The sequence below is a fragment of the Odocoileus virginianus genome, chromosome 7 (assembly GCF_023699985.2).
Source record: "Odocoileus virginianus isolate 20LAN1187 ecotype Illinois chromosome 7, Ovbor_1.2, whole genome shotgun sequence".
In the NCBI taxonomy this organism is placed as follows: domain Eukaryota; kingdom Metazoa; phylum Chordata; class Mammalia; order Artiodactyla; family Cervidae; genus Odocoileus; species Odocoileus virginianus.
In genome coordinates, this window is record NC_069680.1 from 49,999,535 (window position 1) to 50,013,944 (window position 14,410).

At 42.5% G+C, this 14,410-nt stretch overlaps 1 protein-coding gene across 3 annotated transcripts in view; it reads right to left on the reverse strand.

Moving 5' to 3' along the window:
- ANK3 (ankyrin 3) overlaps window positions 1-14,410 on the reverse strand; it is a 366,464-nt gene that overhangs the window by 101,569 nt on the left and 250,485 nt on the right. For 2 of the 3 annotated variants that reach the window (XM_070470691.1, XM_070470692.1), the window contains exons 24-25: window positions 11,145-11,268; window positions 7,010-7,112 (exon numbers count right to left, since the gene is read on the reverse strand). In XM_070470691.1, the coding sequence (XP_070326792.1) occupies window positions 7,010-7,112; window positions 11,145-11,268 (227 nt within the window). Of the gene's footprint in view, window positions 1-7,009; window positions 7,113-11,144; window positions 11,269-12,521; window positions 13,184-14,410 lie in introns of those variants that run through there. The other variant, XM_070470693.1, reaches the window with a different exon arrangement.

Below are 14,410 nucleotides of genomic sequence, written 5' to 3' on the forward strand. Positions count from 1 at the left end.
CTTAAGAGCCTCTTGATAAAAGTGAAAGAGGAGAGTGAAAAAGTTGGCTTCAAACTCAACATTCAGAAAAATAAGATCATGGCATCCAGTCTCATCCCTTCATGGCAAATAGATGGGGAAACAATGGAAACAGGGAGAGACTTTATTTTCTTGGGCTCCAAAATCACTGCAGATGGTGACTGTAGTCATGAAATTAAAAGATGCTTGCTTCTTGGAAGAAAAGTTATGACCAACCTAGACAGCATATTAAAAAGCAGAGACATTACTTTGCTGACAAAGGTCCATCTAGTCAAAGCTATGGTTTTTCCCGTAGTCATGTACTGATGATGTGAGAATCAGACTATAAAGAAAGCTGGGTGCCAAAGAATTGATACTTTTGTACTGTGGTGTTGGAGAAGACCCCTGAGAGTCCCTTGGACTGCAAGGAGATCCAGCCAGTCCATCCTAAAGGAAATCAGTCCTGAATATTCTTTGGAAGGACTGATGCTGAAGCTGAAACTCCAATACTTTGGCCACCTGATGCGAAGAACTGACTCACTTGAAAAGACCCTGATGCTGGGAAAGATTGAAGGCAGGAGGAGAAGGAGATGACAGAGGATGAGACAGTTGGATGGAATTACCGACTCAATGGACATGAATTTGAGCAAGCTCTGGGAGTTGGTGATGGATAGGGAAGCCTGGCATGCTGCAGTCCATGGGATCACAGAGTCAGAACACGACTGAGCGACTGAATTGAACTGAATAGCCAGCATATTAGTGAGGACAGAAGCCCAAATTAAACTGGCTTAAAACACTCCAGGGGTTGGGGGCAGGTTGAGATTAATGTACTGGTTTATATAATAGGAAAGTCTGGGTGGTGCAACATCAGGCATGACTGGATCTAGCTACTGCCCAAAAGATGGTAGGAATCGTTCATCTTCATGCTCCATCTCTAGCCCTCTCTGGGTTTATGTCACCATTCAGCTTAGCAACCCCAAAGGCTGCACAAACTCTCTTTAGACCGGCTGAGATTTTATATTTCACCCTGATGTAGTCTTTATAATCCAGGACAAGGAATTCTCTGAACAGCCAGAACTGAGGCCCATCCTTGGAGGAAAGGAGAGGGAGGAATTCAACCCCTTCTAAATGACACCAGGTGGCGCTAGTGGTAAAGAACCCGTCTGCCAATGCAGGCGACACAAGAGATGTGGGTTTGGTCCCTGGATCAGGAAGATATCCTGCAGGAGGGTATGGCAACCCACTGCAGTATTCTTGCCTGGAGAACTCCATGGACAGAGGAGCCCAGCAGTCGACAGGGTCGTAAAGAGGCGAACATGACTGAAGTGTCATGTTCACACATGGCACATGGCATGCATGAGTAAAGGTATAGGCGTAGGAGCATCAGATGCTGTCACTGCCATCTAAAGAGAGTGGGCTGGGAATTCTAATTTCTGCTCTTATTCCATCTTTTAATAGCTACCAGAAATCATACTGATTTAAATGTTTCTGCCTACAGTACACATCCCAACAACTTTTAGGGTCATTCAAAGGAAGTGTAATTAACTGGGTAACCTGCACAATATTTTTAGACCACTATTACCTTCTGCTTCATATTTATGTAAAGGTCAACTATTTCCATTCCTTTAATGATGCCTTCTATGCCCTAATTTTTAGTACAGTCATTTTCACCATAATTTTCATAACTTGTTGCTGAATATAAACTGGAAATGTTGTCAGTTCCTTTTAAAGCACATTCAATAAGAACTCATTACTAGAATTAGAAACAAGCATAATAAAGAACATGTGTCTAAATATAATCTTTCATGCCAAAAAAAAAGTGAATGCAGAGGACGGCACCGCACCCATGTTAAGAATACTGACAGTGTGAGATCCTGGAGGGCAGAGTACAGGGGGCTTAGCTGACTCCCTTCCCAGGTGGAGCAGCGCAGACCGAGTGGAGTGGTGTTAAATATTATGTATATCCGAGTCACTCTGCCGTGCAGAGGGAATTAAAGCAACACTGTAAATCAACTAGACTTCAATAAAACTTCCTTTAAATAAAGAAGGCAAAAAGGCCACATAGGGCCGTATGGCTAGTGACTGCCATTCATTAGCTGCGCCCCCTCGGGTGAGTTACTTCAGCAGCTTGTACCTCAATTTCTTCATCTTTCTCAATTTCTTTTAATTTTTTCTTTAAATTAATTTTTATTAGAGTATAGCTGCTTTACAGTGTTGTGTTAGTTTCTGCTGATAGCCAAGTGAATCAGCTATATGTTTACACGATCCCTTCTTTTTGGGATTTCCCTCCCATTTAGGCCACTACTATATGTGACTCTTGATTGCAAAGTGAAGGGAAGGTTAAGGGATGTAGAGTTCCTGGATAACCCAGTATCACAGTACAAAAGAGTCCACTCTTGATATCCATAGGGGGATTGAGTGGTTTATGGACTAATCATGACTAAGACCCAGCAGGGCATGGGGATGGCTTCCTTCTCCCAACTCTGCTCCTCAGCTCTGGCCTCCACACCTGCCCTCAAATCTGCACAGGTTTTCAGGAACCTGGGGTGGCAGGCCTGTGCTAACCATCCTGGGTCTCATCTTCACTTTAACTGTGGTTAATGTACAAACTGATTAATCAGCAGCCGGATAATAAAGAGGCAATGGTGCCTTGTATGGGTGAGCTCTACTGTTGGAAAAAAAAAAAACAACAGGAAGTTGACGGTGAGTTAATTTTTATTCATTTTTCACCTTTACTTGTCAAAGCAACTTTAACTGGGCAATGATAGGGCAGTTTTAAATCTTACACTAAGTCATACATCACTGCTTTAGGAATTATAAATATTTAATATTTCTTACATGCTTTCAGACAAAATCAACACCATGGAGAAACTCCATTATAAAATTTTACACATGCAGATTTTGAGACATGAGAGACATAAACTAATATTTTTTTGTCACTTAATTCTAACAAAGTGTTTAAATGCACGTCTGCAGTAAATGCTTCTCATGAACTGTGCCCAGTGTAACTAGACTCTTCCCTCTGAAATAAAGCCAGTCTTTTGAGGAATTAGTCTTTTCTTTCTCTTCTGTAATAAATGAGACATTAGGGACTAAGTAAGTTGCTATAGCTCTTTCAGAATTTGTCCTCTCCTTTCCTCCAAATTCTTATTTTATTTTATACAAATAAAAAAGTTGAAAAAGCTGTATAAAGAATACTTATAGACACTCAATGTAGATTCAACAGTTGAGCATTTTGTCATATTTGATTTTCTTCTCTCTCTCCATGCAAATACACTTTTGGCTGAACCGTTTGAAAATAGTTGACTTAAACATTACTTCATTATTTAAAATTTCAACATGCATACCCCTGGAAGAGAGATATTCCCCTGTATAGCTTGAATACTATTATCATTGCTAGGAAAATGAACACTAATTTCCTAACAGTATAGCCAGTATGTTTTCAAATGCCACCAACTGTCCCTAAAATGTCTTTAAGCCATTTGTTTCTTTTTTCCAAGTCTCCAGTAAATTTATCCTGGAGTCATGTGATGTGCTCATTAAACGTGCTAGTTCCATGAGAAATGCCTGTCAGACCACAGATTCTCTGTCACCATTAAAGAAAGCAACTATCTGCTTCCGTAGTTAGGAACTTAATAATTATTAGTAAAAACTTTAAGGTATCCTAAGCTTGCCTTTCTTCTGACTGGTCTACAGCAGAGTTGGTGATGTCCAGAGAGGAGGTGCTGAGACTGGAGCAGCAACTACCACACAGAAGAACACCAGCTGCACCTCAAAGGCTCTCTCTAGCCTTCATTTCTTTTTCACAAGTCCTGCATTCTGAGCAGATGCTGCCCCACCCTTCTACCTGATTAAGTAGATCTCGGTAGTAGTTAGCAGGGAGTGGTGTGAGAACCCTCAGAAGCCTGTTTGTAGGCTTGTGGCATTGCAAACATCTGCATTTTCCTTAAGGCAGACAGGCAGAAACTAAGAGACTGATAACTATGGTGGTAAAAGGGGTGGTCATGGTGGTGGAGGTGATGGTGGTGGGGATGGGGTCTTGGGGTGGTGGAGGTGATGGTGGTGGGGGTGGGGTCATGGGGTGGTGGAGGTGATGGTGATGGGGTGGGGGTCATGGGGTGGTGGAGGGTGATGGGGTGGGGGTGGGGTCATGGGGTGGTGGAGGTGATGGTGGTGGGGATGGGGTCATGGGGTGGTGGAGGTGATGGTGGTGGGGGTGGGGTCATGGGGTGGTGGAGGTGATGGTGGTAGGGTGGGGTCATGGGGTGGTGGAGGTAATGGTGGTGGGGGGGTGGGGTCATGGGGGTGGTGGAGGTGATGGTGGTGGGGTGGGGTCATGGGGTGGTGAGGTGATGGTGTGGGGTGGGGTCATGAGGTGGTGGAGGTGATGGTGTGGGGGTGGGTTCATGGTGGTGGAGGTGATGGTGGTGGGGATGGGGGTCATGGGGTGGTGGTGGGGATGGGGTCATGGGGTGGTGGAGGTGATGGTGGTGGGGTGGGGGTCATGGGGTGGTGGAGGTGATGGTGGTGGGGTGGGGTCATGGGGGTGGTGGAGGTGATGGTGGTGGGATGGGGTCATGGGGTGGTGGAGGTGATGGTGGTGGGTGGGGTCTTGGGGTGGTGGAGGTGATGGTGGTGGGGATGGGGTCATAGGGTGGTGGAGGTGATGGTGGTGGGGGATGGGTCATAGGGTGGTGGAGGTGATGGTGGTGGGGGTGGGGTCATGGGGTGGTGGAGGTGATGGTGGTGGCGTGGGTCATGGGGTGGTGGAGGTGATGGTGGTGGGGTGGGGTCATGGTGGTGGAGGTGATGGTGGTGGGGATGGGGTCATGGGGTGGTGGAGGTGATGGTGGTGGGGATGGGGTCATGGGGTGGTGGAGGTGATGGTGGTGGGGGTGGGGTCATGGTGGTGGAGGTGATGGTGGTGGGGTGGGTTCATGGTGGTGGAGGTGATGGTGGTGGGGATGGGGTCATGGGGTGGTGGAGGTGATGGTGGTGGGGTGGGGTCATGGGGTGGTGGAGGTAATGATGGCAGTAATGGGGTCATGGTGGTGGTGGTGATGATGGTGAACTCATGGTGATAATGGTGGTGGTGGCTTCCATTTCAGGCCCTTGCCCCTAAACAATTATATATTCAGAAATATAAACCATAATTAGGTTCAGTGGAGGATCTGCTATTGCATTATAGAAGTATGCACATGTGTTATATAACAGCAAAGTGTTCAAGGACTCTTTTCACTTGAAACTTTGTAAGTTCTGTGGGTTTCTCTTAGAGCGTAGAGAATTTCAGCTATTTCTATACTCAGAAGTGTTATCAATAGATCCACTAATATATTTCATTTCAATTGGGAACATAAAGAGATCAGAATCACCCAACTAGGAGAATGACCACAGCCAACCAAGCATAAAGTTCTTCAGAAAGCCACAACCTAGGCTACACTTTATACCTAAGAGCTTAGCTTCATTATTTGAGACAAGTGCCTTCTCTGGTGCTAACACCCACTTAAATTATGGCCTGCACCTATAATCATTCTACAAATGGTGTTTTGTTTGACCAAACACTGAATAGCCATTGTAGTCATCTTTGTAAGGCCTGCTTGCTAAGAATGCTCTAGAGAGTATAAAAGTGTTAAAATATGTATGTGGGTGCTTCCCTGGTGGCTCAGTGGTAAAGATTCTGCCTGCCAATGCAGGAGACACGAGTTTGATCCTTGAGCCAGGAAGATCCCGGAGCATGCTGTGAGCATCTAAGAACCACAACTACTGAAGACCACACAACCCGGAGCCCATGGTCCTCAAGAGAAGTCACCGCAATGAGAAGCCTGTGCATGGCATCTAGAGATCAGCCCCTGCTCACTGAAACCAGAGAAAAGCCCACACATCAATGATGACGCAGCACAGCCAAAAATAAAGAAATAACTAAAAAAAAAACACAAAAAGCTTTAAAAAATACATACTGTGCTCCTTGTGAAGTACCATGTACATCTGTGTTTCTGGAATTCAGCACCTCCAGACAGGTGGAACCCCCCCAAGGTGTGGCTACCTAACTTGGTGATGATAAATGTCTATCACTTATTCATCTGCCCCAATTTACCTTTATTATGTAGTGAATCAGTAAGTTCAGCATAATTTCACCATGTATATTGTTTAACTATTATGGGCCACCTTCAAACTTAGTTTTGTGGTCCAAACAGTTTCATCCATCACCAGCTCCTGACTGCACATTTAAAACCAGGTATTATGTGTATCTAGACTAATGAGCTATCCTGAGTCCACAGGCAGCAAGATTCTGTTACTAGGACTTCCTATAATAAACCAGTATCTATTGAGCCACAGTTATTGGAAAGAAGACATTGCATAAATACCAAATTAACCAAACAAAGATTCTAGCAGAAAGCAAAATACTAGCATATCTTGAGAAAGCCCATCCCAGGCAGCTTTGGAGCTAATGGGCCAAAAACATGACCAATCTAATCTATGGTTCGCTAAAAACAATTTCAGCAAATTCCAACACCCATACACTGTCGAGCAGAATCAAGCATTCGTGTGGATAATGTCAGCAACTTTAGCTACCAATTATTATTAACTCTCTTTTTCAAAACACTGAAAGACTTGACTAAGAAATGAGAAAGGTACCCGTGCCTTTCCTAGGACTTCTTTAAATTCCTCTCTGTGGGATCTGAGAGACTGATCTGCAGAAGAGAGGGATATTTCGATTTACGGTAAGACTGATTTTTTTTTTCTTTTTTTTGGCCACGCACTGTGGCACGTGTGATCCTGGTTCCCCGACCAGGGACTGAACCTGTGCCCCCCTGCAGTGGAAGTGTGGCATCTCAACCACTGGACTGCCAGGGAAATCCCTGACTTTTTCTCTAACTGGCAGTATAGGAAGACTTACAAAGGCAAAATCAAACTCGCAGAAATAGAATTCCTGTCATGCGACAAAGAATGTGACTCAATCATAACAAATGAAAGCTTCACAATGAAAGAAGGTTTGGGGAAGAACACGTACCTGCTCTTTGGACGGCACCAGCAGCTCCTCAATCATCATGCTGTCCCGGGCGTAGGAGCTTCGGTTCAAGGTGTAAGACCTATCCGAGCTGAAGGAGCGGAGGCTGTTGTAGTTACAGTTAACCATTCAAGAGGGCGAGATGATGATGAGATGGGTAAAAGAACATTAATGCATGCAACTTTCAGAACAGGCAAGATGGCTCAAAATATCAACCAAAATCGTTCTTGAAAAGACATGGTCAAAAATAAACTTCCTTATACGTGAGGAAATTTCTTAAGCTTAGATAACCTCATGATCAGGTTTTGTTTAAAATTAGGCTGTCTGGTATTCAATCTGTGAGAAGATGAAATATAGGAAGACTTTGGATGTTCCTCTGTGACAGTTGAACCAACATGACAATTCAGAAGAACCGGATGACTCTAGGTAATTTGATAGCTGGAGAGATTATTTTTTTTTTTTCTTTGTTAAAACCTTCTTTGAGAGTCTCCTCTTCCTGGTCCATATTTGTCTGTCTGGCACTATTGAATGGAATTATGTTGCTATAAATGCATCTGTTAATAAGGATTTGGGAACTAGATGCAGGTTTAACCTACTGAGAGCTCTGGTTTGAACTACCTCTCATGGAAAACATGAAGAAACAAGAAATGTTATCCTGACATGATCTTTTTTGCCATCTTTCCAGCTGTGAAAAATTAAAATTCCATATACAGTTATCTTGCCTTTCCTTTCTGTACGCTTTTTAGCTTTGCTTCTTCTGCTCGTCTCCTTCCTAGTCTTTCTCAATATTCTATGCAGCCTCTGAACTCCCCAGAGTGCAGGACCCCTGATGTCCTAAAGTGCCACTCACCACCTTGAACCTCTAAAATCATACCAAGAAGGCATGGGGGATGGGCAAAATGGGTGAAGGTGGTCAAAAGGTACAAACTTTCAGTTATAAGATGAGTCAGACCTGAGGATTTAATGTACAGCATGCTGACTATAGTTTATAATAGTGTTTTGTATATTTGAAAGTTGCTAAGTGAGATCTTAAAATTTGTCATCCTAAAAAAAAAAAAAAAGTGCAACTATGTGTGGTGATGGGTGTTAACTAGACCTAATACGGTGCTTGTTTTGCAATATATACATATGTGGAACCACTATGTTATGTACCTGAAATTAATATAAAGTTTATTTGTCAGTTATATTTTGATTAAAAAAAAGAAACCAATCGAATAAGGGATCCTAGTAACTCTACATATACCCATGTATCTACATATATCTACATAATATCCAGACAGACTGGGGTGGCAGCTCCTACATTACTAAGTGACTATTATGGGCAGGACACAATATTAGAAATTGGATATAAAAGGAAAAAAGAAAGTGAGCATTATCCTTGCATAGAGCTTACTTAGTAAGCCACGTAGCTCTGATCTCTTACATAGTCAGGCCTACAGTGCCCAATCATGACTCATCACTCTTTTTTTTCCCCTGTTTTTATCGCAAATTTTGTTTTCGTTATTCCTGTTTCTAGCCCCATGCCCTCTCTCAGATGCAATGTAAGCTTCCTAAAAGCAGGAATTGTCTTTCTGCTTTCTAACTCAACACTATCCAACAGAACTTTCTTTTCCAACAGAGTGAGGGACATGTACTCAATCTGCACTGTTCAATACAGATATTAATTTCTCTAAATTATGGTTCCCATGGCAGATATTAATACTGGTGGTACATGAGATGGTTTTATTGTACATGTGAACAAATACTTATAAGTTTTTTAATGTTACATATTAATTTTAAGTTTAGTCCTTAAACATATCTAAGATGTAGTGATTAAAAAAAAAAAACCAAAATCTTCTTTCTTTCAATTACTGTAGGAGTGTGAATGAAAGAACGGAGCCTAGAATTGGGAGCTGTCAGTGGAAACATCTAAAGATGTCTTCGTTTGACATAATTCCTACTCCTGACCAACTTACATTAGGCAGATGGAGAGCCCATTAAAGGCATCAAGCTTCAGTGTGAATCTTTAATACATCGAAGTGCTTTCAGCTACTTAAATGAGAGATTATTTGCATGGGGGTCTGGAAAGCATTACATTGTTTTTCACTGAGATCAACGATATTATTTGTAGCCATCAGTATACCCTAAGTATTAAGCAGAGGAAGTGTTAGAAAAACACATGCCTCAGAATCCTAAAGTTATTCTAATGTACCTAGCACAACTCAAAGAAAACAGCACTCAGCAAACAAACAGTCCTTCCAGTCAAGACATTGCCTATAAACCCAGTGCAATCTCTCCAGTTACTTCATGCACTATACAACTTTTATGTTAGGGGAAATAAATTCCTCATGTATCCAGTCAACTTTGCATAAGTAACATTACTTATTACACATTTAGCTATTTGCTTATTTTCTCAAATAACAAAACTGATTTTCTAAAGCTGAGCGGAGAAATAAAACAAGAAAAAGCACATGGCAGCACAGCACAGCACAGCACAATGCCGGAAAAACAAAGATGAGAAAATGAGCTGGGAAAGGCGGAGAAACACTGTCAAAGCGTTGTATCTCCTTACCTGATCTTGGGACTATTTTTAAGTATTTTTAGAATAAACAGGAGAAGTGGAAAGCAAAAAAAAATCAGACAGGAAAAAAGAAAAAAAAATGTTATGGTTGGATGAGTTACACATTTAATGTATTCCTTTTTAAATGTTACACTCAGAATATTATACTTGGTAATACTCTAACAGTACTTTAAAAAACACATCAGCTTTAGAGATTTTTAAAATTTGCCTCTGAGCATAACATCAGTTCCCAATGTCAAAAAATGAGTTACATATAATAGCAACAAAGAGGAATGGTGCAATCCAAACTACAAGTATGAAAGCCTCAGGGCTGTCTTGTGGAAAGTTTATAAGAGACAATATTCTGGTTTCATCTCTCAATGGAGGTCAGCTGCTACAATTCCCTACACACAAATGACTGAGTCATGAAATGTAGCTTTTATTTATTATCTGAGGAAGCGAATCAGCTAGTTATTGGATTACTAAAGCTATTAGGTCTCTAAACAGAAGTTTTCCTTAAGGTCCTTTAAGATTCTGCATATTTTCAGTTGTAACTTGTTGTTATCTGTGATTACCTGAAATAAGACATGTTTCTAGAAACTCATTTTCCTGTTGTCATTAATGACACCTGCTGCAATAAGATTTTAAGGCCTTCTATAAATTACGTATAAAGTCAAAAGTTGATTAAGTTACATGAGGTTTCAAATTCTGTTAAGAAAAAAAAAAAAAGACTGACTCAAAGAAAAATCAATTCTGAGTCTAAACTGTCCAAATCAACGACACTAAGAATATACTCCCAGGTTTACTTTGGGGGAAATGCCATTTTACTATCAGACAATGAAACTTTTTACAACAGATTTTTGAACGATAGGAAAATGTCCCCAGGGCTCTAACTCAGAAGGTTTAATTATTAGCTTAGAAATAACTTGACTGTCAGCAAACATGCTGTTAATCCAACCAGGGAAAAGAAGTCTCCAAATTCTGGACAAGGTCCTGTTCCTTTTAACCAGGTCAGGCTGGAGCCAAGGTTTTCCACATACAAAAGCTTTATGCTTCAGTTTTCAGCACTGAATTTGCCACCATTCCTGCCTTTGGCTTTTGATTAAGTCACTGTTTCACCTTTAACATGTCCCTTGTAAACAAACAAATGGCAGAGCTTTCGAAGAGATGCTCAAACAGCTGCTAGACAATTCCGACAAGCGATATGTACTTTTTCCCAAGATGCACTCTTTTAAAGTCACAGTCTAGTGAACAATCAACACAAATATTTCTTACTTATGGGAAAAACAAAACTTAATTTTAAAACATGTGACCCAGATTGGTTCTCCCTATTCTGTCAGTGAACTCTTTTGCTATATTATGCTCGAAGCATAACTGCCAGGTAGGGAAAAACAGAACAAACAATTAACACGTTCACTCACATAAAATTAAAGACTGAAAACCACAAAAGAAAATAGCAGAGCATGTGTACATTTCACCGAATTCACATCCTTACCCCAAGGGCACTTTTGGGGATAATGTGAAAAATGAAAATGGTTTCAGTTTATGACATCATGGTTGTTTTAAATTAACTGTGAGTAAAGGGCCACAGTCAAGTACCTGGCAGAACGGGCCCCCAGACTGAAGCCCACGTAACCCTCTGCAGGCAGAGAGTCATCACCCAGTTCCTTGAGGTCTTGTGGCCCAAGATACTTGTCCGTGTCGCCTGTCATCGCATCTTCACCTGTGGATGGACAAAGCAAGCCCGAATCAGAAGCTCCCTTTCTGAAAATGTGTCTGCTTGGGGAGAAAACTGCTCCTCTGGCCATTAGCTAATCATCCATTTTCTCATGTTTATTTCCCCCCACCCCCTGGATAATATTTGTAACTGCCCTTAAGAAGGAAAAAGTATAGGAAGAGGTTAGTTCATCATTTCAAGAGTGAATTTAAGCAGCAGAAAGAGCTCCTGGCAATAGGTACCAATTTAAAAACATTTCCATATCTCCTTGTCCCCGCCTCAAGCCCTAGCCAACTAGAAAGGTTCATCTCTGTGTCAGCTTGAGAGTTCCTGGCCTGACCATGATGAGGGCAGCTTGTTTGAATGGACCCGGATTGCAAAATAAGAGGCGCCTCTTCATCCCTGTTCTTTAAATGGTTTTCTCACAACCAGGATTTCAGTTTGGGGTTATGTAAATAACTGGCAAGTGATTTAATCTGAATTAGAACTGCTCAACTGGGGAACCTTGAAACACATCCACATTGAACTGTTTCGAAATCTATCAAATGAACAGCTCAATACAGCTGCCGCGGTGCTTGAACCCTGCTCAGAAAGTGGTTCTACCCTCAACAGAGATCAAATCCGGGCTTCAACAGCTGGAAAGAAATAAATTGTTCTTGAACCATCTATACAGAGTAAGTGCATAAAATACTTTTACTAGCTACACAAGCATAACATGATCTCACGCAGAAAAAAAAAAAACACACATTCCAGGAGTGACTGGGCAGGTTTTCCAGATGCCTTTTGCCCTCTGGGACGTTTCCCATCCTTTACAAAATGTAGCATGGGCTGTGGAAAAGTTCCTTTCACAAACAGGCAAACTCTTTCTCCTTTTTATGACTCAACTCTCATTCTACTGGGTACAAGCCTGGCTGGCTGAACAGGATTTCAAAGGCGTGTATGTTTTCTGTTTTCTCAAAGGTAAGCGATTTCACCACTCTGGCTCTATTTTCCAATCCTTCATTCAGCATCGTTTATAATTTCCATTCATTTAAACTCAGGAAACCACAAGAGCTCAGCTTTTAAACTACCAATCAAGTCTAAAAATACATTATCAACTACCATTTTTGCAAGTGTAAAAACTAAATAGATCAGCTTTCTACAGCTACCCAGAACCAAGAGATTATTTTAAGTTACTTTACAGCTGGGCTATTTGCACATTCACTATGGAGGAAACAAAAACAGCACACACTTAAGTACAACTTAAAGAAAGATCTTACTCTGTGTTAAAGCCATTTCCACCAGGCTGGGCTGGCCAAGTGTTTTCCTGATGTTTCCAGGAATTCCTGAGACAGTGATTTAGAATCTACCTCCAGATCAGCCCCCAAAAAACCAATCCCTGGGTTGGATCCACCGTCTTCACCACCACCTCCGAGGTCCTCTCAGCATCTTCATCTCCTCGCCGGCAACTGAAGAATTACACATCTTTTCCTACTCATCAGTGTTAACAGACTTTCAGTTTTTCAGATGAAAAAAAAAAAAAAATCCCCCCAAATCTGGCCACATTTCATTGAGATCAAGATCCTTTTTGATCACTCCGAAGACATCCTTTTAAAACTCCTTCTGATTGGATTAACAACTCCTCTGGCAAGCCTCTAGCAGAACCGATTGGTGACATAAATGCGAGCCCCAGACTTATTTGTATGTAAATATGAGGACTGCTCCAGGGTAGACTTTCGGTAATTTGATACCAATGCCCGCTGCCTAACCGGGTAGCTGAGACAGCCTGAAATCTAGGGAGAGCCAGCAGCTAGCAAGCACTTAATGGGGAGGCGACTTTTCTCCAACCTGAAGGAACAGCCAACGCAGGTAGAGAGGGAAAACAGGAGAAGAAAGGAAGAAGCGGCCCCGGCAGGGAGTGGCAGGGAGCTCCAGACAAACTTTCTAACTTTTTGTTTTCAGCCGGGAACACCAGGAGCCTGGGTTATTTATGGTCCCTGTCAGGTGGAAGGAGGGGAAAAAAGGAGAGGGCGGGGGAGGGGGGGAAGGGGGCGGGGAGGGAGGGCCTGGCCTGGGTTGAGGTTGGGGAACGGTGGGGCAGAGAGAAGCCACAGGAGCTCTCCAATCAGCGCTGGAGAAAGCACTCATCACTGCTGTTTCTATCCAGAGTGGGAGGAAAGCAGAAGTGAGACAAGCAGGGGAAATGGAGTGGAGGCTCTGTTTTATATCTTGCACAAACTCTTTCATCTCCCTGATGCGATCCAAGTTACCGACTGGCCCTCCTTCCCTGAGGAGTCCCTGGAGAAGGCGAGAGGCGGAGGGAGCTTGGGTTGGCTGGGGAGGTCTTGGCCGCAAGGGGCTAGGGGCAGCTGAGGAGGTGCCTCTGTCACGGCATTGTTCCCCTGTTTCCCTCTCTCTGGGGCTCCTGGCCTCCCTTCCCAGCTGCTCCACCCTGTTTCTGTTGGCGGTGGAGGGAAAAACTAGTGGGACTTCTGCATCTGCCGTCTGGGCACTCGCGAGAGGCAATTTCAATCGCTTTCTCTCAGAAAGCTGAACAATCAGGCTAGAAAGAGCAAAAAGGTTTTGACATTATCTTGGAGGAAGTGGACGTGCAGCACCTTTTCATATTTTGCATCTATCTCTTGCACTGTTACCTAAATATACAGAAGCATGAATCCATAGAACTGATGAGGTAGGGAACAGATTTGTTGTTCCTGGATCAATGCATAAATAATAACTCATCTAATATTCAGATGATATGACACCTGGCGTTTGAATTGGATCCGCCCGGCTGTAATCAACATTGTAAATACCCATAATGAGAAGGGAAGCCATTTATAATGCCTGATACTTATTGAAAAATATCCCCCACCCCGATAGTAATATAAACATAATAAAAAGAATCATTTCCAACTCTAAAGAATAGAAGAGGAAGTCATGGTTAAAATAGAGAAAATGTCTGAACTTTAACCTGTTTGTCACAGATGCAGTTAAAATCCAACCAACTAGGACTTCCCTGACAGTCAAGTGGTTAAGATTCTGTGCTTCCAAGGCAGAGGGCATGGGTTCAATCCCTGGTGAGGAAACTAAGATCACACATGCCCCATGGTTCGGCCAAAAAACAAAACAAACAAACAGCCCCCACCCCCAAACTACTCAGCAAAGTCTG